Below are 22462 nucleotides of genomic sequence, written 5' to 3'. Positions count from 1 at the left end.
TGATGTTCTGAGAACTTCAGAGTTATGTAGAAGGATGAGGGAGCAACAATTCTTGAAAGTACAGGCAGGGGACAAGCACAAAGAATGTCCAGGTGGGATCTGTGGAATATACGGACATTCTTCAGGTACTGCTAGAAATTTCTAAAGTAAGAGCTTTAAGAAAAAGATTAAACAGATGGGAGCAAGGACTCAGTACTCCTTATACATTAAAGGAAGTATTATCCTAAATTTAAATCGGAGGAATCAGTTTCAACTCATGATATATTTCATCTTAAATTTTTTCCTAGGTCTCTTTAAAAGGGCCTAGAAATAATGACAAATCTGGTAGCAACAAGCACAATAGACCAAACTGGTTTTTCAGATATTATTACCCTTTAAAAAGGTTCCCGCTAGGGTTCCCTAAAGAAATAAATGATTCTAGAACTAGACCAGAAAATGTGAGGGTCAAGACAGGAGCACCTTGTTACACCAGAGAGCATGGAAGTTTTCAAAGACTACTAAGATTACATCAAAATGACTCAGGAGTAACTTGAAGAAGCTCCCCATGGTCAAGGCAGGAACAAGTGATCATTAATAAAAATATTAACTGCAGCAGAATGAAACATCAAAAATACTGTAGTCTATGAGTTCATAAAGATATATATTTTTTAATTAGGTTCCATTGGAGGGTGCTAGGAACCAATTCATTGTTTTAAAAGCTGGCATATAAAAAGAATCATTTATCCTGCCTTTCCAATCTGAGGTACTATTGAAAAGCTTAACAGCAGATGAATGGAAGTGTCTCCTTAGAGAATGATTCCCAATAATAAACGAAATAAAAGTGACAAAATTTAAATATCATGATTTTGCAATGCTTACTAAACTAATGAGTCCAGGCATTCAGTATTAATGGCTGTTAATATGACAAAAGAAAAGTAAACTAGATATTACGTGTCCTTTGACAGAAGAATGCAAAAAACTGCCTAAGAAGCAGTCTTGCCAAAAATATCTAATGTGAATTCTCTGAACTCTGCAACCACCTACCAATTTATAAGAAATATAGAAGACTTGTTTATACCACAAAGAGGTAATAAGTGAAACCCACCGTGTGAGAAAATATACAAGACAGTGTGTTTCTTCAGCTAAAAAATCAGAAAAAAATTAAAAACAAAAGAGAAACCTACTTAAAAAGAGACTTAAGAGATGTATCAGTTGATTGCAATGTGTGGTTCTTCTCTGGATCCTGATTGGAATAAACAAACTAAATAGAATTATAAAAGTTGTAATTCAATTGGAAATGTGACACCGACTGGGTATTTGATAATAAGAAATTATTGTTAATATTTTAAGTTTGCTAATGGTTTTATGGTTGTGCTTTAAATAGAGTTTTCAGAAGTACACATTGAAATATTAATGAATGGAATGATATGATGTCTGGGACTTATTTCAAAGTAATAAGAGAGGGAGGGAAAGAAAATGAGAGTAAAGATAAAGTAAGAATAACTATGAGTTGATAATTATTGGAATAGAGTGATTAGTACATGAGAATGAAAATATATTATTATGCCATTTTGTCTACTTCTGTATGCACTTGAAATTCTCCATAATAAAAAGCTAAAAAGAAAAAAAGAGATATACAACCCTATTTTTTATCACAAAATGATGATTCAGGATATTCTATTTATTAATAATCCAGGACAGAAAAGGAAAGTTCTTCAAGAATACCTGAAGACATAAGAAAATACTTAAATAAAAACCAGTATGTATGTGTATATGTATATATAATGTAATTATACCTTATTGATATGTGATAAATTAGGGCCAATTTTCATTTTGTTATTTACACGTTTTACATTTAAAAATGCAACATACTTAAAATTAATTTATTAGAACTTGAGGGAAATGTCTTATATGTTTTGTTAATGACTTCATTTCACACATTAATTGAATGGCAGGCCCTGTGCTAGGCAAGGGAGAAATAATGGTGACCAAGAACTCTATGGGGCTTAGTGAGGAAACAGGAAGAACCAAAACAAGCAGGTAGAAGAATATGTAAAATGCAGGGTATTTTAGGTGCTCTGAAAGAAACAGAGAGCAGAATATCAGGGAAGGAAGGTGGTCAGGAACGGTCCCCACGAGGAGGTGTTGCTAAAGGACTGAGAGGGTCAGCCACTCACAAGGTAGGGAGACGAACATTAATGACAGAGAAGGCAAAGCTCTGAGTTGGGCAGGGTGCGTTCTGCGTTCATAAGTCAAGAGGTATCTAAGCACCGAATTTATACAATTCAAAAGTAGGTTTAAAGGGGGTCCATCTTGTTCTAGTGAGGAATGGATCAGAGAAGGGCAAGAGGTGGAGGGTTAGGAGACATGGAGCAGTGAGGGGTGACTTGTCTTTTCAGAGGAGTATGGTGAGATGTTTCCATGATTTTCTTCATATCTTTTACCAAGTGCTAACACTGTACTATTAAATGCACATGGAGAAAAAATATAACTATTGAGTTTACCATGCATATTAAATGTTTCAGTTTTAAATGTGAGAATAATTTTTAAAAAGTATATTAAAGTTATAATTATACTAAAATATTTTTAAATGAACTAAAAGAAAGATAATCAAATTTATTTTTATATGCAAGATAGTATTTCTGATGAGTACTAAGAAGTTACCTTGGACAAGTCTCTGAAGTTACTTGGCAAAGTAAGATCCAGTTCTTCTGATTCATAATTAGTAATGACCCAGGGAAACACTGGATACTGATTTAAGTCATTGTAACTCCGTCCTGGGAGAGGGAGAGCAAGTCATTCTTAATTTAGAATAATAAAATGAAATGATAAACATTTGGGAATACACTTTACAAAAATAACAAGAACAACAATTTTGAGTGCTAGACATTGTTCCCAGGGCTATCCGTTCACTATTTAATTGAATTTTCACAGTAACCCTATGAAGTTATTAGTATCACACTCATTTTACAGATTAAAAAATTGAGGCACAAAAGTTTACATAACTTGCCCCAAATTATGCATCTAGTAATGGTCAAACTATGTTCAAATCCAGGTACTCTGTGCCCACATTAAGTTCTTACAAATTATACTTAACTATTTGTATTAGTTGAATGCGTGCACCAAATTAAATAATCTCTACTAAAAAGTTTAAAAACAATTTGCAATCATAGTTTTTCAAAACCAGCATCCTTTCTCTGCCATTCATTAGCCAACCAATGAACCAACTAATCAACCAAGTTCAGGTGACTTAACCCCTGTGGGCATTCATCTGTAAAATGATGAGGCTATTCTAAATAACTCTCAAATTTCTGTGACAGCTTTCAAATTCTATGCTTCTCTGAAAATGATGGACAGCATTCTCAGTGTTGCTTACCTCATTCCTAAATACTGCCACATACTCTCCTATGTTTCTTCTAAATTAGTGACATTCAATGACACATTTAGGTCTATAAAAATATGAATAAAACAAAGGATGAGGTAGACTATCCTGTAGAAACGGCAGTTGTCTGGATACTGCCACTCCAGGGAGGCTGCAGAGTGGATGGCATCACTCTTTCAGGAGTAAAAATGTTGGTTTTTGACTCCATTTTACTAGCCTATGACGTACTTTCATTTAGATTTAACATGAAGAGAATTTTATGGCTAAAATATAAGAGAGACAAGTACAGTAATGTTGCTGGAATTCCCTTCTTATCGTGTATGATATTCTATTGTCTCCAGTTTTTTCCAGTTCTCAAATACGTAGGGATGTCATATAAACATACAGCCAAATATTCCAGTAGCTCTCCACACAGACCCTTGGTATCTAAGCCTTCCCTACAATTAGATGTTTTTAACTTTTTTTTTTTTTCACTCTATTCATCATGGGCTTCAAGAACAGAGTTCTTCCTTGACTGACCTGGAAACAGTCCTACAAAACCTAAATAACTAGGACAATTTTAATTCAGAGGTAATGATGTCACTACATATTTCTGTTAATTTTAATTTCTGCCAGAAAAAATTACTGAACTTAACAGCAAAAAGCAGTCTATTTTGATGCCCTTTTTCTCCTTGATTTTCTTCTTCTGATTGAGATGTTGGTAAACAGTAAAATCCTCATTCTAGCCTATCTGCTCAAGTTTATAGTACCTACAAAAAAAAAAAGAGTATGCACCTACTCATTGTGAACAGACTTCTACTAATTAAGTTAAATTCAGAATATAGTTACTGAATGCCTACTGACTGTCTCTTGGGAAATGTGTCATGATACCATGAGAACCTGTATGTATCACAGACAATACTTTAAAAAAACATTAAATAACAGGAGACTCTACCCTAGCTTCTAGTGCATATAAAAACCATCCAAAACAAATGATTGAGTCTTTAAAAAGAATATCCAGGGGATACATTTAAAAGACATTGTAGGCAGAGGGGAGGGTATAGCTCAAGCAGCAGAGTGCATGCTTAGCATGCACGAGGTCCTGGGTTCGAACTCCAGTACCTCCTCCAAAAATAAACAAATAAACCTAATTACCCCCACCCCCTGGCCAAAAAATGAGTAAGTAAATAAAATTTTAAAAAAGACATTGTAGGCTCACTAAAAGCTATTTGAGAGCAGACCATTTCATAAATGCTTTCCATAATTATCACTGCAATCTACAGGTTAACTGATTTACCACATGTAAAATATGTCCATTTAAACTTGCTATATAGTTTCCTGTCTCTACTACTTAAAAATCCTTTCAGTCACTAGTTATATAACCCCCGCTAAAATCCATGTAACTGTTCAAACTTTCTTCATTCCTTTCCCTCAACAGACTGTGAGATGATCATCCTCCTCACTGATACATCTTAGACTTCCTCAGTGTGAGCCCTGAACTTCCAGTTCTCCTTGATACTCCCTCTTCTCCACGTCTCTAACAGCATCTTTATTCTCTGCAAGGTGTAATTCTTCTGTCTGAGCTCCTGAACATACCTCCCTCATAACTTGAATTGTTAGATTTTCCTCTCTCTTCTTCTTTCATGGTTTCTCTCCTCTGCCTAACCCATCTCCCTTTACTATTACACAAGAAAGCTGTAATCTGTATCTAATGTTCTCATTTAATCGCCAACCATTCCGGCCTTATAATCAAACTTTTTTGCTTGTTTTGAAAATGAACTCCTATAAAGTAACCAGTAAGTTCTAAGATGCCAATGCCAAAAGCATGGCCTGTACTCATTCGTAACTCTCCCCTACCTCTCCATCACATTTGGTACAGTGGCCAAGGCCTTTCCCTCCCCCTTTCCCCTTGTGTCTCAATATGTTTGCTTTCCCTTAGTCCTCCTCCTACTAAGTCTACAACCTCTGGGATCACTCATTTTCTTCTCTCCTTTAATAATTTGCCCTCCTTTTTGTCATGCTCAAGAGCATTCCCCAGACCTTATCTCACTGCTTCCTGTATCACCTGGCTTGGTACCCTCAGCTCTCCCGGTGATTTCCTCTCCACGCAGGTGGAATTCCATGTCCTACCTCTAAGTTCCATATCCCCTCTTTTACTTATACTCCAACAATTCCTTTTGATATCTTATCTTGCATGTCTTGCCAGCAACAGCAAAATCATCATCTTTCCATAGATTAATTCTTCCAACTTCTTTTTCCTTTAATGGCATCACACACACTTCCAGACTAGAAGCCTGGAAGTCTTTTCTGACACTTTCTTCTCATTTACCCCCTACATTCAAGTCAGCTGAATGTCAAATGGTTTGTACCTTGTACATTCTTATGTTATCTAATCCTTTGTTTTAATTCCTACTGTCGCCTAATGCAGGCCTTCATTACTTTTTACATATATTTGCTGCCTAACTTTTGCTCTCTGCCTAGACCCTCTCCACCTCAATTTATCCTTCATATTGCTTTCAACTTTACAAACAGTTCTGATATCATTCATTTGTTCAAAAACTTACAAAACTTTCCCTGTGAATTTACTGCTAACTTTCAAACTGACAGAAAATCTTCCATAAGAAAGTCTCCAGACTACCTTTCTGGTTTTCTTTTTCATTATACCTTTATGAATATGTATTTTATATGCACACACACACACACACACACACACACACACACACACTCCCTACCATTAATTGTTCTCTACCTATACTTCATTTCTTGCAATCTTTAAAAAATTTTTATTTATTTATTAATTTGTTTTTGTTTTTTTGGGGTGTGAATTAATTAATTGATTGATTGATTTTTTTTTTAGAGGAGGTACTGGGGATTGAACCCAGGACCTCGTGCAAGCTAAGCATGCGCTCTACCACTGAGCTATACCCGCCACCCCTGCTATCTTTTAAGTTCACTAATGCCTTCAGTTTTACACAGAATGGCTTCTAATCTCCCAGCCACCTGCTCTGCTAGCTAAAGTAGTATCTATCCTTACACAAACATGTCATGTTTCCTGACTTTTTTGTTACTCCCACCAACTGAATGAACGTGATACAATTGCAGCCTCTCTCTGCCCTTTTAATCCTCATGGAACTTCGTATCTCTTATTGAATCTGGAGGTGTCTCTTGCTCGAGAATCACAGAAATGCTCACATTCATACTTAAAATAATTTCTATGAGAGTAAACAGCATGTCTTATTCTCCTTGTATTTCCTTTGTGCTTCAAATATAAAATGTGTCAGCCCATTGAACTGAATCTCAAATGTCTCCCAATTGTATTCCTTCCTTTCTTTCTTCTAATTTTCACATATGAAAAGTAATGACACATTTCTATTCTTTACTTTCTTTCAAAGTGAACAGTTTCCATGGATGATCATCAGTAATATTACATGATTACAGACCTTGTACAGGACCATTTAGTTTTCAGATTTTCACATATGGGTCATAATATAAATATTCCTTTACTTTAAATTTTTACCCACAGTTTTCTTTTCTCTATGTTGTATTTCATTGTTTCATTACATGATATATTACTAATTATGTTATTAATAGGTTCTTAAAATTTTATCTGGTTTTTCATTCCTACTATTTCACAATGAATCCATTCTTCCTATGTTAAATAGTTGAACATTTTCATTTTATATTTTTTAAAAAGTATATACCCATTTTTAATTTCTCTCAAGTAGCCAACTGTTCATGTACAACTGTAAACTCTATTATCAAATCAGTCTTGATAAGGTATTACTGTAGTAATAATGAAAATAAAAACAGCCTATTTATACTAGTACTGAAAAGAATCTAATCATACCACAATGAATAATTTATCACTTGAAATAAGTCAACATCTGAGCTTAAATTACCTGCTATTGTGTTGAGAAACATCAAGTACTCAAAATTTGAAATCTCTCTGTGTTGCCATCGCTGGGTCATATTAGAAACTTTAAAAAGTTGACGTGGACTAGCTAATGAGATACGCCTGCAAGAAAAAGAATTTGACATAGAATCAATTTAAACTTCAGATTAACTATATTATGATAATAAATCATGAATATCTGTGCTCATTTAAAATGGCAGCTGTATTTTTCTGAGAAGTTCTATCCATGTTATACTAATGAATCCTAGAGATGTTTCGATTGACAATTAATGATAAAACAAATGATCTGGACTAGCGACCGGTCTACTGTCCATGTTCTGTTCATTAAGGTAAGCTGTCATTACAAAGCCATTATAATATCTAGGCTCCATAAATGTTGATTAATAATAGTACGACTAATAATTCATACAAGACATAAAAGGAATTCTATTAACTGAGAAATTCATATAAAATTGTATTCACATCTTTATCAATTTTAATAGTCATCTCTTAAAGACAACATATTTGTACATTATAAATTTAAACATTACGTTTGCATACCCACTGTAACAGGGGAAAGAGGATTCTAACTCTAGGTGTTTATTCATGGGATAGGGTAAAGGTAAGAGAAACTATTTTTTTTTTATATAGCTTAATAAAAAACCAAGTTTTCTGTGTTTTGTCAAGGCAATGTAAATAACAAACGATACAACTGACCAATACCAAATAGGTGGCAGGATGAATTATTTCATTTGGAGCCCAGAATCTCAGAGAACTATGCTGTCACAGTTCTTCTTACCAGTGAGGACAAGGTAACTATTTTTTTTAAAGCTTTATTTACAAATGGATAATTTACATACCATGAAATTTACACTTGTAGGTGTACTATTCAACTACTTTTTAAAGTAAATTTCTAGAGTTGCACAATTATCACCACAATGTATTTCAGAATATTTTAATCACTACAAAAACTTGCTTTGTGCCTTTCTACAGTTAATCCCCATTCCTCTCCCCAGCTCTAAGCAACTATCAATCTGCTTTCTGTCTCTATAAACTTGCCTTTTCTGAACACTTAATGGAATCATACATCATGTAATCTTTCGCATCAGGCTTCTTTCACTAACTATGATGTTTTCATCCATTTGGTAGCATGTATTAACAGCTTTCTTCTTTTGATTGCTGAATAGTATTCCATTGTATGAATACAGAATATAACACATTTTTTAAATCAATTCACAAGTTAATAAACATTTAAATTGTTCAAGTTTTTACCTGCCACGAAAAATGCTACTAGGAACATTCATGTACACTTTTTTGATGAACATTTGCTGGCATGTCTTTAGGATAGTTTCCTAGGAGTGGAATTGCTGGGTTGTATGTTGAGTTTATATTTAGCTTTTTGAGAAAATGCCAAACAGTTTTCACTTATACATTCCAATAAGCAATGTAGGATGCTCCAATTTTTCCACATTTCTGCCAATACTTGCTATTGTATATTTTGTCATAGCCATTCTGGTCAGTGTAAAATGGTATCTTATTATAGTTTTAATGCACACTGTTGAACATCTTTTCATGTATGTATTAGCCATGTTTATTTTGTTTGAGGAAATGACTATTGAAATGTTTCCCTCCTTCATTAGTTGGGTTGCTTCTGTCCTATTATTGAGTTACAAAAGTTCTTTATACATTCTAGATATAAGTCCTTTATTAGATACATGATGTACAAATATTTTCTCAGTCTGTGACTTATGCATTCATATATTTAGTGATGTGTTTAAAGCACAAAAGTTTCAAATTTTGATTAATTCAATTTCTCAATTTTTGTCTTTTATGAATTATGTTTTTGGTGTCACATCTGAGGACTCTTTGCTTAAATGAAAGTGATGAAGCTTTTATCCTTTATCTTATTTGAGAAATTTTTTAGTTTTAGATCTTAAATATAGGTCTATGATATATTTTGAGTTAATTTTTGTGAATAGTGTGTGGTAAGTGTTAAGTTTATTTTCTTGCATGTGACTATCCAATTGTTTCAGTATCATTTATTTAAAGATTACCCTTCCTTCACTGAATTGTGCTAGCATCTTTATTAAAAAGCAACTAACCATAAATGCAAGGGTTTATTTCTGTATTCTGAGTTTAGTTTTATTCATTAGTATCCCTATCCTTGTATAAATGCCATACAATATTGATCACTGTGGATGTATGGTAAGTTTTGCAATTAGATAGTGATAGTCCTCTAATTTTGTTTTTCTTTTTCAAAGTTGTCTTGGCAATTCTAGATCCATTGTGTTAGTTTCTCAATGTCCAAAAAAAGTGTACTAAACTTTGATAGGCATTATGTTGAATTTACAGATCTGGGGAGAAAGGACATGGCAATCATGTTGAATCTTCTGATCCATGAATAGGGAATGTCTCAAGTTACTGATGTCTGTCTTTATGTTCTAACAGTCATGTTTTCATTTTCACTGCAAAAATTGTACACACTGTCATCTAGGAATGACGATTTCCCTTTCCAATCTGAATGCCTTCGGTTTTCCCCTTTCCTTCCTTTCTTATCACACAGGCTGAAATCTTCAATTTAATGTTGATAAAAGTGGTAAGAATGGAAGACTGAAGTCTTCTCAATCTTAGAGGAAAAGCATTCAGTCTTTCAGCACTGAGTACAGTGTATGCTGTGGGGCGTTTTGATGGATGCTATTTATCTGTCTGTAGAAATTCACTTCTATTCCTAGTCAGTTGAGAGTTTCTAGTCACGAATGTGTATTAAATTTTGTCAGATGTTTTTTCTGTGCCTATTGAGATGATCATGTGGTTTTTCGGTACAGTATTCTATTACACTGGTAGATAACATTAATTGATTTTCAGATTTAAACCAATTTGCAATTCTGTGATAAAATCCATATGGCTATTTCATAATCCTTTTTATATATTGCTAGATTTGGTTTGCTAACATTTTAAAGGATTTTTGTGTTATGCGTTCCTTAGGGATATTGGTCTATAGTTTTTTCTTGTGATGTCTTTGTCTGGCATTGGTATTAGGGTAACATTCACCTCACAGAATGAGTTGGGAAGTGTTTCTTATTCCTCTGTCTTCCGGATGAGTCTCTGAATTTTTAATATAACTAGGTAAGATTCACCAGTAAAGCCATCTGGGACTTCATTTTCTTTGTGGGAAGATTTTTAAATTACTAATTCAATTTCTTTACCTGTTATAGGTCTATTCAGCATTTTAATTTCTTCTCGACTCAATTCTGATAATTCTGTCTTTCTAGAAATCCATCTCACCTCAACTGTCTAATTTGTTGGTCAGTGTTGTTCAGGACATTTCCTTCTGATTCTTTTATTTTCTATATGATCAGTAGGAAGTTTTTTTTTTCATTTCTGATTTTGGTAATTTATGACATGTCTTTTTCTTATAGTTAGGCAGTTAAAGTATGTCAATTTTATTAATCCTTTCCCAGAATCAGCTTTTCTTTAATTGATCTTATTTATTGTTTTTTGTTTGTTTTTCATTGATTTCTGCTGTAATGTTCCTTATTCATTTCTTCCTACTTTTTTTCCATTTAGTTTGCTCTTTTAATTTCTAAAGGTGGGACCATAGGTCACTTGTGTTATATAGGCATCTCAGGATTTCAGATATAGGTATTTAAAGCTAAAAAATTTCCCTTAAGCACTACTTTAGCTGCATCCCATAAATTTTGATATGCTATAGCTCTGCTGGATACAAAAACCTGAATCACTGCCCTTCCGAGTACCATGGGAGGAAGAATTGCTGGGTGCAGAAGTGGCCCAAAGTACCAAGGACTATTTTGAAGAGCTGCAGCAGCATTTGTGGAAAGAAAGAAGCTTCTAAGCTCAGGCACTCTAGAGGCAGGGAGGTATGTAAGGGAGAGAAACTGGCACAGACCCTGGAGAAAAAAAAAAAAAAAAGAAAGGAAGAAAAAGGAAAAAAGGAGAAAAACACCCCCCACTACTCCAGTCTCCCCGTGTAGCCTTATCTCTGCCTCATCCTGTACTTCACACCAAGCTTCAAACTGCAAGAGAAGATGATTCGGTAGCTGTTATAATCCCTGATTACACATGTCTAACACTTGGTTAGTGTTTCTGCAGGGGAAAAAAATGCCTGAATCATGTGACAGGGTTGGGCAAAACTCACAGTGAAGAGAAAACTAAAATGAGGCTGCGGGTAGAATCTTTGGGCCAATTCCATGTACCAGTATGGCTTATGACCGGTACTGATGTGCACATGCTTATACAGTTGGGTACTATAAAGTGTCAGAGAGAATATTCCAGATCAAGAAGAGCTACAGGTAGAAAAGTGATAGTAGGGCTAATTCTGTCATTTGCCATTGGTAGTAGGTCAGGATTTAATACAAGTGTCTCTACCCACATCAGTCCTATTGACTGACAACTCAGAAGTCTCACACTCAAACCAGAACCAAGAGAGGCAGCCCATAAACTGCAACCAAATTCACGGGCCTGCTGGCCAGCTAGAGCTTGTTGACACCGAATGGACGCACTCCCAGCACTCAACCCCCAGCAGTCAAAAACTGCTGATGCGATAAGTAAGTGCCATTTTTCAGCCAATGTCTTACTGATTTGTCATCAAATCTTATCTTCTTTAAATACTGTCATCCTTTGGCAACACCTTTTCCTGGATTTCCTAGTTTTCAAGCCCGTCCTGTTTTTGTTTTTCTGTTTCATTTACCTAACATTTCAATGCTGCCCTTCCCCAGAACGTAGCCCCAGTTCATCCTACCCACTCTACAGTCTCTCCCCAGATGACTCCATTCCCTCTCAAGGCTTCAAATTTCATCTAAATGGTAATGATTCCCAACTACCACACTTTTCATTTGAGATCTTGATATACCTTCTTATATTCAACTTCCTATTCAACATTTCAGTCTGGACATCTCTCAAGGGTTTTAATTTCAAGAGATCTGAAACTAAATTTCTCCTTTTCAGTCCATTCACCTTCTCCCCACAATCCTAAACCCAACCCCAACCCCAACCATTGGGGGAGATGGGGGAAGGACACATACAACTACTCCTTCTCCAGTGTTCCCCATCTCAGTCAGTGCTACTGGGCCATTCAAGCTGAAACTTGGGGAGACACACTGGACACCTCCATTTCTCATACTCCAAATTTAACTAACCTTCAAGTCACATAAACTCTATCTCCTCAAAGCCTCTAAACAGGACGTCTGTCTTCAACTACACTATCAGCATCACATCTCACCTCAATTTCTACAATAAGCTCCCACCTCCAAATTGACACTCTCTTCCTAAAATTACTAAGTGCCAGTGATACTTGACTTCCAATATTCCTTAAAATATTGGAAGATCCATCTTGTTTCAGGGCCTTTACACATGCTATTCACTCTTTCAAAGGTTAGCTGACTCTATTCCTTCAAATCAAAATGTAAAAGTCACACAGGAAGACATTTTGGACCACCTTATCCAAAGCATTTCATCTCCACTCCACTAATCAGTATCCCAACACCCTAAGTACATCCTTCCTGTCACACATTTTTTTAAAATTTTATTTACATATTTGTTTAAACATCTTTGGGCAAGATGATATCTATGTTGTACATTACATGACTGAGACATTCTAGGTGTTAAAGATCTATTTACATGACTGACTCAATAAATTAAGACTTTTAGCTTTCATTAACTGTGGGAAAACATGACAAAAAGTTTCTAAGTATGATAATACGTATTAGGTGATAGATAAAAGTATTTTTTAAAAAATAAAGGGATAATCAGTAGGAAAAAGGACTTCTTATTAAGATAAGGAAATCTACTATGCCATTTTGAGCTGCTTCCTCCTGCACCCTGAAGTTCCTCATTAAATTATAAAATTACCTAATCAAAAGCTTTACTGGCATTGTAAAGCAACTACTGCTAATAATTCAGAAGGGCCTCTTATAAAAGTTGTAACCTGTTACATGTCCACAAATTCTTTTATACTTTCTCTACAAGAGATGAAGCTTGATTTTCCTGCCCTGGAGCCCGGGCTGGGTTTAATAACTCACTTGTAACAAGTATAATGGAGCAGAAATGATGGCATGTGATACTCGAGGTAGGTCATAAGAAGACACTGGGGATTCTGCCTCATTCTCTCTCAGATCACTTGTTCTGGGGAGAGTCAGCTCCCTTGTCACGGAGACACTCAAGCAGCCTATGCAGTGGCAGACTTGGTAAGGAACCAAGTCCTACTTACAAGAGGCATGGGAGCACATCCTCTTGGAAAGCCCTCTGGCCCAGAATGACTGCAGGCCCTACTAATATCCTGACTGTTATTTGTTGATTCTATTTCAACTGCATTTGTCATAAGATACAAACTAAAAAAACTGAAATAAACACTAATTAGAAACAGCTCAAATCAATACAAACTTAGGTATGCTAAAAGTAAACTAAGTTTCTACGGCTAATATGTTTCAATCAATCAATAGAAACATCATGCTATTCACTCTTTTCCTAGTTCTTAAATTAGTTAGCTAAATTGTATTGATGATGAGTTAATATCTACTAAGAAAGAAAACAATTAATGGTCATTCTCTTTAAAGATAGCCAACTGACTCCAGCACACAGGCAAGAGAGGCATAACCCCACACTCTCCCAATTCCCTGTGCCGTGAGATGCTTTGGCATTTTAACATTCCTTTCAAGTAGTTATTAAGTTAATTTGAACAATATAAATACTAGTTATTAAGTCCATATGTATACACAAAGTTAATATTTGAACTCTGATTTATCAGAGGTTAAAGATAAAAGTTTTAATTAAATATACTGTAGTTACAAAATCCTTAACATATGGAGTTGATATTTATATCAACAGAGAAAAAATTGCAATAAATACGACATACAGCAAAGTCTAATCAATTTTTATCAAAATGATAAAAACTTTTTATCTGATTTATCATACATATTAAATAATGGTACTTTTGAAAATGAGTATGTAATGAGCACTTTTGTAACTGATATTTTAAATATAGGGCCTATTTTTGCAATGAGATAAAATTGTTGAGATAAAATTTAATAAAACAACATTTACCAAATTTAAGTGTACAGTTTAATCAGTTTTGGATATACCTATTTCTATAACCACCATTACAATCAAGATATTCTGCAAAATGGTCCCCGGCATCCTTTTGCAGTGAATTCCTTTGTCCCTGGCAGTTCCTGGCTCCTGGCAAGGATCTGCTTTCTATCACAATACAGTTTTGTTTTTTCAACAATTTCACATAAATAGAATCATAGCCCATGGCTATAATGTGTGAAGGCCACGATGCCTCCTCACTTCTTTTACCTAGCACGATGCTTTTGAGATTCATCCCTGCTGTTACATGTATCAGTAGTCAATTCCTTTCTATTTCTGAGTAGTGTTTCATTGCCTGGATGCACTACAATCTATTGATCCATGCACAGTTGATGGAACTAGAAATGTTCTCAGTTTGGAACTGTATGAATAACAGTGCTATTAATATTTGCTTACAAGTGAATGTATGTATATATATTTTCAATACTCTTGGGTAAATTCCTAGGAGTCGAACTGACAGGACATAAATTAAATGTATATTTAACTTTATAAGAAGACTAGCAAACTTTCCAAAGTGACTATACTAATTTGTATTCCTACTAGCTTGGTTCTAGAGTTCCTGATGAAGTGGTCTGTTTTTTTCAAAAAGTCATATAAATAGAATCACACAGTATGTGGTCTTTTGTGCTGGCTTCCTTCACCTAGCATAACACTTCTCAAATCCATCCAGGTTGTTCCCTGTAATAGTAGTTTGTTCCTTTTTACTGCTGAGCAGTATTTTCTATTGGATGGATGGATATATGATAATTTGTCCATTCACTAGTTGATGACCATCTTGGCTATTTCTAAATTTTTTGTGATTATAAATATGGCTGTTATAAACATTCATGAACAGGTCACCACATGAATAGGCCTATTTTCTATTCTCCATAGATGCCTTTGAGTGAGACTACTGGCATATGTGGTAAGTTTATGATTAATTTTATATGAAACCGCAAAACTGTTTCCAAAGTGGCCACCACTTTACTTTCCCATCAGCAACATGTGAAGCTCCAGGTACTGTGCATTCTTATTAGCTCTTGTTACATGTTTTTAAAAAGTCATTCTAACAGTTGGGCCATGACATTACATTGCAGTTTAACTGGCGTTTCCTCGATGACTAATGAATGATGTGTGGCACTTTTTCATGTGTTTGATATTTATATCTATTCTTTGCTGAAGTATCTGTAAAAAATCTTCTGGTTTTTTTTTTAATAGGTTGTTTGTCCTACTATTAAATGTAGGAGTTTCTTTTTTTTTTTTTTTAATAGTTTTTTAAATTAATCTTTAAACTTTTTTTGTGGGGGAGGGTAATTAGGTTTATTCATTTATTCTCAGAGGTGGTACCAGGGACTGAAGCCAGGACCTTGTGCATGGGAAGCATGCACTCTACCACTTGAACTATATCCTCCTTGCAGCAGCTTCTTATATATCCTTTATATAAATCCTTTATCACTTTTAAGTTGTACAAATATATTAACTCAGCTGATAGCATATCCTTTCATTTTCTCAAGAGTGTCTTTCAAAAGCAAATGGTTTTAATTTCAAAGGTCAATTAATGATTTTTTTTTCAGTCTTATCTAAGAAATTTTGCCTAGCTCAAAGTCACAAAGATTTTTCTCGTATTTTTTTTTAGGAAGTTTTACATTAGCACTTATGTTTAGGTTATGTTATGTTTTGAGTTAATTTATATGTTAGGTAAAGGATGAGGTGGGGTTTGTAGGGTTTGTTTTGGGTTTTTTTTTTTTATGTGTTTGTATATATGGATATCCAATCATTGACTACCATTTGTTGGAAAAACTATCTTTTCCCATAGACATAGATTGATATCCTTGTTAAAAATCAAAATGATCATTTCTGTGCAGGCTATTTCTGGATGCTATTATATTCTACTGCTCTTTAAGTCTATTTCACAAAACACATTAAGTCCTGAAATCACATAGTTAAAGGCCTCCAACTTTGTTTTTCTTTTCCAAATTGTTTTAGTTACTCTAGATATTTGCTCCACTTAAATTTTAGAATTAGCTTGTCAGTTTCTCAAAAAAGGCCATCTAGGATTTTGAATAGAATCGTTGAACCCATAGATCTGTTTGGAGAGAACTAACATCATACTTATATTGAGTCTTTCAATTCATGAACATGGTATGGTACAACTTTCCACTTTCAGGTTTCTTTAATTTCTCTAAACAATGTTTTACAGTTTTCAAAGAGCAAATATTAATATTTTCAATTTTATCTATAGATGCTTAATTTTTTGATACTATTTAAATACTCTTTAATTTCAATTTCCAATTGTTCATTACTACTATATAGGAATAAAATTACATACGCTACAAAATCGCTAAACTTCGTTATTAGTTCAAACAGCTTTTTAAAAAAAATTTGCAGTTTCCTTGGGAATGTACACATTAAGTCATGTACATAAACTAAAAAAGACAGTTTTATTTCTTCCTTTTCAATCAAGATGGTCTGTAGCTTCCTCTTCTGGTAATGCCTTGCTGTGGATTTGGAATTCAGGTAATGCTGGCTTCTTAGAATGACTCTGGAAATTTACCCCTCTTCTCTATTTTCTGTAAGAGTTTGCCCAGAAATAGTATTACTTCTTCATTAAACATTTGACAGAATTTGCCACTGAAACCATGTAAGTGAGGAATTTTCTCTGTTAGAAGATTTTAAGCTACAAATTCAATTTCCTCTATAGAGCTATTAAAGTTACCTATTTCCACTAGTGAGATTTGACAGTTTGTGTCTTTCATGGAATCTGCTCATTTCATCAAAGTTGTCTAATTAAGGGGCATAAATTTGTTCATAATATTTCCTGATTTTATTTTTAATATCTTTAGGATCTGTAGTGATATCCCTTCCTTCATTCTGATATTAGCAGTGTATCTTTTTTTTTAAGTCATGCGTAGATATTTATTACATTTATTAATCTTTTCAGAGAAATAGCTTTCCATTGTATTGATTTTTCTTTATTGTTTTTGATTTCTTCTTCATTAAAATTCCCTTGTTTATTACTTTCTTTTTTCAGCTTAGTTTGCTATACATATGTTCTTCTTTTTCTCATTTCTTCAGACAGAAGTTCATTTGACTCAAAATATAACAATACACTAATAATCATCATTTACTATGAAGCACAAAAGGTCATGCATTTCAAAATACATAAGAACAAATATTAATATAGGTTATTTTCCATATTTATTTCATATAGAACAGTACCTGGTTTGAGGCAATCCAAAACTGGTTCCAATACCAACACGAGGCAGATAGTTAACCACTTTCTTCACTGTTGCAGGGTCTGGGAAGTTGAACATCACAGCAACTATGAAAAATAATTTTTAAAAATTAGAATAAAATATGGTTTTCTCTCTGGAAAACTGACTTCTTGGTCTAATAAAATGCTTACTCTTAGTTCAGGTATCTATTAAATAGAATTTTTACCATATTACTTTTATTATAGTATATATCAAGTTCTAATATTAATATGCCAGAAATGATAGTCATTTACTCATAAACTATCAGATAGTTCCTTCTCTAAATACTGTCAGAAGTTATATCAACTATTGCTGCATTAATGTGACATGATGTTGAGATTTTATCAAGCTACAATTTTGAATGTACAGAATTGAATTTTTTATAAGTTATAATATATATATATTTTTAAATATATCTATGAATTTCTATAAAAAACTTTAAATTTTTAAGTTTATATACTTAACAATCTAATACCAAAAAGGCTACAAATATAGCTGTTAAATTGTTGGTTATATTGCTAATGACGAATAGCTTAAGAAATAATTCTCTTTACAATGTTTATGTTTATGCTTTATATGTTAATATAATTCAGAACAATGTGTGACTTGAAGAAAAAATTTTTCTATGATTAATGATTAAATTTAAATGCTTTCTAATCATTGCTATTTCAATAATTACACATTTTGAGACAATCAATAAGTGTACATCATATATATAAGTATATTCAAAATATAAATGTTAATTTACAAGTCATTTATAAAATTTTATCCTTCTTAAAAATATGAAAATATCAAAGTCATAAAATCATGATAGGGAATTTAGAAGATATTAATTTGGTCAATCTTGAAATTTTAATTATATTAATTTCTATTTCAGTACCATAAATAATCTACAAGTACTCATCAAGAAAATGATCCTTCTATCTAGCCTAAAAAATACTACAAACCAAAACATTTCATCGAGGTTGGTGTAGTTTTTAAACACTGGCATTACATCATGTTAGGTACATTTTGGGTAAGTAAGTATATGATCATTCACTAAGAACCTAAAGTATATTTAGAACTATCATGTGTATATCCAACATAACTTATTAATAAGCTTCCTTATATATCCACTATTATACTGAATATAAGGGAAGAAAAAAAAAAACAAAAAGAAAAACTCAGGTTATGGCAGATGACCAAGGCCATGAGGGAAAGGCAACAGAAAAACACACGTACAAAGATATAAAGCAAAGACGCGTAAGAAATTTCAAAGAAGGAAAATAAATGAGGATGAGCAAGTAATAAATACTGTAAGGCTGAGACCCCTCTGGAACAGCAAGAATGCAGACTGAACTAAAGTGTGAAACAGTCACTTGATTATTTGCCTGGGAGAATAATGTTTACATTAGAAGAAGAGGTATGTGTGTGGGAGAAGACCAAATATGAAAGGGAAAAACATCTTTTCCTAAAGAAATCTGTACTCCCTAGAGAAACACGATTTCATTAAAAAAATGTATGGAATATATGTTATGCGTAGATTTTTAAAATGACAACTTGTAGGTTATTGACAGAGAAAATAACAAAATTTCAATCTATTTATATAAGAGTATGTAAAATAAGTCATAGAGTTTTATATAATGTCCCTTGTATGCCTCCACTCATACCCAGCAATGCTTTTTCCTTCAAGTTCACCTTGTCTCTCCTTCTTGCCTTAATGAATTTCACCAAGTTCAATTCTAAACCCACAAATTGAATTTTAGTTCTTTCAAGAATGATGTAATACAAAGCAACCAGGACAGTTCAGTACCATTTTCTGATGGTCCCTTTATAAATGGCAATAGATTAGACAAAAAATTAAATAAATGTATGAATCATTTGATTACCCTCTCCCCTCTCGAAATGCAGCCACCTTCCAGAAGGAGTTTGAGCGTCAGAGCAACGTTGAGGACATCCAAACTCCACAAATGATTAAATGGGTAGTTATTCCTCATATTTATAAAGCCTTGCACTAATCTGTGATTTGGTCAGAAAAATAAAACTCCTACAAATAATTCTAAGAATGACCAAGGGCTGGAGGGAAACCATGAAGATGCACGTGGTTTGAAAAAGAGGTCAACAGGGCAGAGAGTAGGCTACAAAATTCTATCTAAATGGAAACAATATGGCATGTTAAAAATGAAATTTTGGGAGATGGCGGTTAGCTTTGTAACAATATACGTCTGCGACATATTACCTCTGTTTGCCATAAAGATCTCCAAGGCTGTATTTTGCAAAAGATAACGACGAGAAAAGATTGATCGTATCTCTGTGAACAGCCATTTTCCATGCAGCCCTTCTGTATATGCCAGGATCTAGTGAGGAAAAAAAGAATCCCAAGTAAGTAACAATAGTAGAATTTTTTTTTTTTTGTTCTTCCTGCCAGTTAAAACAGAAAAGTCCCTTTTAAGAAAAAGAATTTCTAAGAATTGAATAAATAATTATTGAATTAATTTGGAGGGTGACTAAGAAAATAGACTGAAATTTATGGAAAAGATGCTTAAATGGAAAAAAAAAACAGAACAGAACTATAAAACATCTACTTATAAATATATTTGGGGCTTTTTAAAGCAATGATGTAAAATACTGTTTTTCGGGAAATACATATTACATTATTCATTAATTTTTGAGTCACATTAAAGAAGTAAAATTTTAGACAAAACCTTAAAAAGGAGAAAGACCTCAAAAAGATATCCTACAGGCTTATAGATCACTCATAAAATTCAGTTTCATATAAGATGATTATAATGTACCCCTAAATATTTTTACGTACTTTAAAAATACATATTTAAGCTCATAACTGAAAAATCACACTTACAAGGTCACTGTTAAGCTAACAGTCGCTCATTTAGGAAGCACAAAGACTGACTGTGTAAGAGGTTAAGTATCATTTTGTCAGCTAGGCTAAACACAAACCTGCAAATGAACTCAGCATAATCTCTCTATGGAGTAGGTGGTTGTCAGAGTAACTTGTTACAAGTCTTGTCATCCCATGTGACAGACGCAGTGGTTTAGAATGCTTTGCCAACTCAAAGTAATCCTGTCTTTAGTCCTAAGCCACTTTGTTGCTTTGTTATTCAAGTTTTGTTTTTAAAAAAGTTCATTTCAAAAGCTTAATTAGGAAAGTGTTAAAGGAAAACCAGATATGGAATTTCTCCACATCAATACTTCACATAGTATTAATAAAAAAATGTATTTGCCATCAAAAACTGATGAAAATCTGTAAAAGAAAATTCAGTTAAACAACTAAGATATATCTCTCAAAAATAACCACCATTAAAAAATACAAATAAAAAGACATTTGATTATGATATTGCATTGTTGGGACAAAGATGAGATAAGCAAAGAGAGGAAAAATAATGAATAGAAAGAATTTATCCAACACAAATGTTCATATCTATACTGATTTCCATTTTCTAGATCTTAATTGCAAAAAACCTGTATTTCTCAATGTAAAACGCAGGGTTTTGGGAATGAGGGGAAGTGAGCAACTGTATTTAATTCGCAAAGTATATATATAGATTTTTCTACAGATATTATTCTATCTCTGGCACCACAGGATCTAGAAATGAAAGAATGGGTACAATTCTTAGGCTCAGTGTTTTTTGAAAAACAAAACAACTCAAAGTCCCAAACAACTAATCACACTTTCAGCTTTAAAACTGGTGATAGAGAAAATCCTACTAGCTCTTTCATACAATCAATACCTATGTACGTGAGATCAAGAGGAATTAACAGAAAAAGAGAAGACAAAAAAAATGGGCACTACTCTCAAGACTTTTTTAAAGCAGAAGTCGCCTGAACCCGTCTCTCACACCATAACCAGTTTGCCCAAGCTCCAGAGTCTGCCGTAGCCTCCTTCGTGGTCTCTTTCCTTCTATTCTTACCTGTAGAGTCTCCTACAACCAGAGTAGCCGAAGAAAATAATTTTTAAAATATAAACCACATCACATCTCTTGTATATTTAATATCATCCAGTGGATCCATGTCACATGCAGAATAAACTCTGAAGCTCTTTATAATTGTTTACAAAGCCTGATGAACCCAACTCCTTCTTCCTCAGGGCCCTATACTTGCTTTCATCTCTGCATGGAATGTTCTTCTCCCAGATCTTCACAGACTTGGCATTCTTACATTCAGATTTCTGCTCAAATGTCTCCTCCTTAGAGAAGCCATAGGATCTAAACCCCACCTCCTCTCTTACCACCTCATCCCACCCCAAACTCTTCAGGTTTCCTTCACAATACTTATCAGTACCAGAAATTACAATGTTTCCTTGCTTGTATACTGCCTCTTCAGCACTCCAGTACGGGAGCCTAAGTTCTACTAGACCAAAGACTTTGCACACACTTTATTTCCGCCTTCTAGAATAAGGACTGGCACAAAGTAGGTGTTTTTAAATGATTACATGAACCAACAAATGGCAACTGAAACTCCATATACAATCCAAATTAATTTTGTACAGGCCATATGATATTTTAACAAAATTTCAAGTAGTTAAAAGTACTTGGGAAAATGAATCTTTACATAAATGTTCAGATTTATGGTTTCTCAGGAAAAACTGGAGAATCTGCCCACCTAGATCTAAATGCCACATAGTACCACTGGCGAGCACTCTCTGTTTGGGAACAGTTTCCACTCATTCGCGCATCTGCTATTATCTGCCTAGTTTCCATTGGTATTTAAGTTTGCCGTACTTAACTTTTCAAGTGGCAGAGAACCTAATACATGTTCTGTCCTACTTGCAGTCCAATCTATCCAACTATTAATAAGGGAAGCGAGACCCAGACAAGTTAAATACTTAATACAAAGTCCCTACGGAAGTTAGTGGCAAAGTCTGTCCTACTTGCAGGGTTTCTAATCCAAAAGTCC

The 22462-nt window shown here is 33.8% G+C and overlaps 1 protein-coding gene across 6 annotated transcripts in view; it reads right to left on the bottom strand.

Annotated features, from left to right (window-relative positions):
* The window catches only part of LRBA (LPS responsive beige-like anchor protein), a 620528-nt gene that overhangs the window by 167317 nt on the left and 430749 nt on the right, over positions 1-22462 (bottom strand). For all 6 annotated transcript variants that reach the window (XM_074377442.1, XM_074377438.1, XM_074377451.1 and 3 more), the window contains 4 exons: positions 19788-19905; positions 17535-17637; positions 7240-7355; positions 2644-2756 (listed from right to left, as the gene is read on the bottom strand). In XM_074377442.1, the coding sequence (XP_074233543.1) occupies positions 2644-2756; positions 7240-7355; positions 17535-17637; positions 19788-19905 (450 nt within the window). The remainder of the gene's footprint in view (positions 1-2643; positions 2757-7239; positions 7356-17534; positions 17638-19787; positions 19906-22462) is intronic.

Source organism: Camelus bactrianus, chromosome 2 (assembly GCF_048773025.1).
Source record: "Camelus bactrianus isolate YW-2024 breed Bactrian camel chromosome 2, ASM4877302v1, whole genome shotgun sequence".
NCBI classification, from domain to species: domain Eukaryota; kingdom Metazoa; phylum Chordata; class Mammalia; order Artiodactyla; family Camelidae; genus Camelus; species Camelus bactrianus.
Note: the sequence above shows the minus strand (reverse complement) of the source record. Positions and strands in the feature narration are given on the sequence as shown.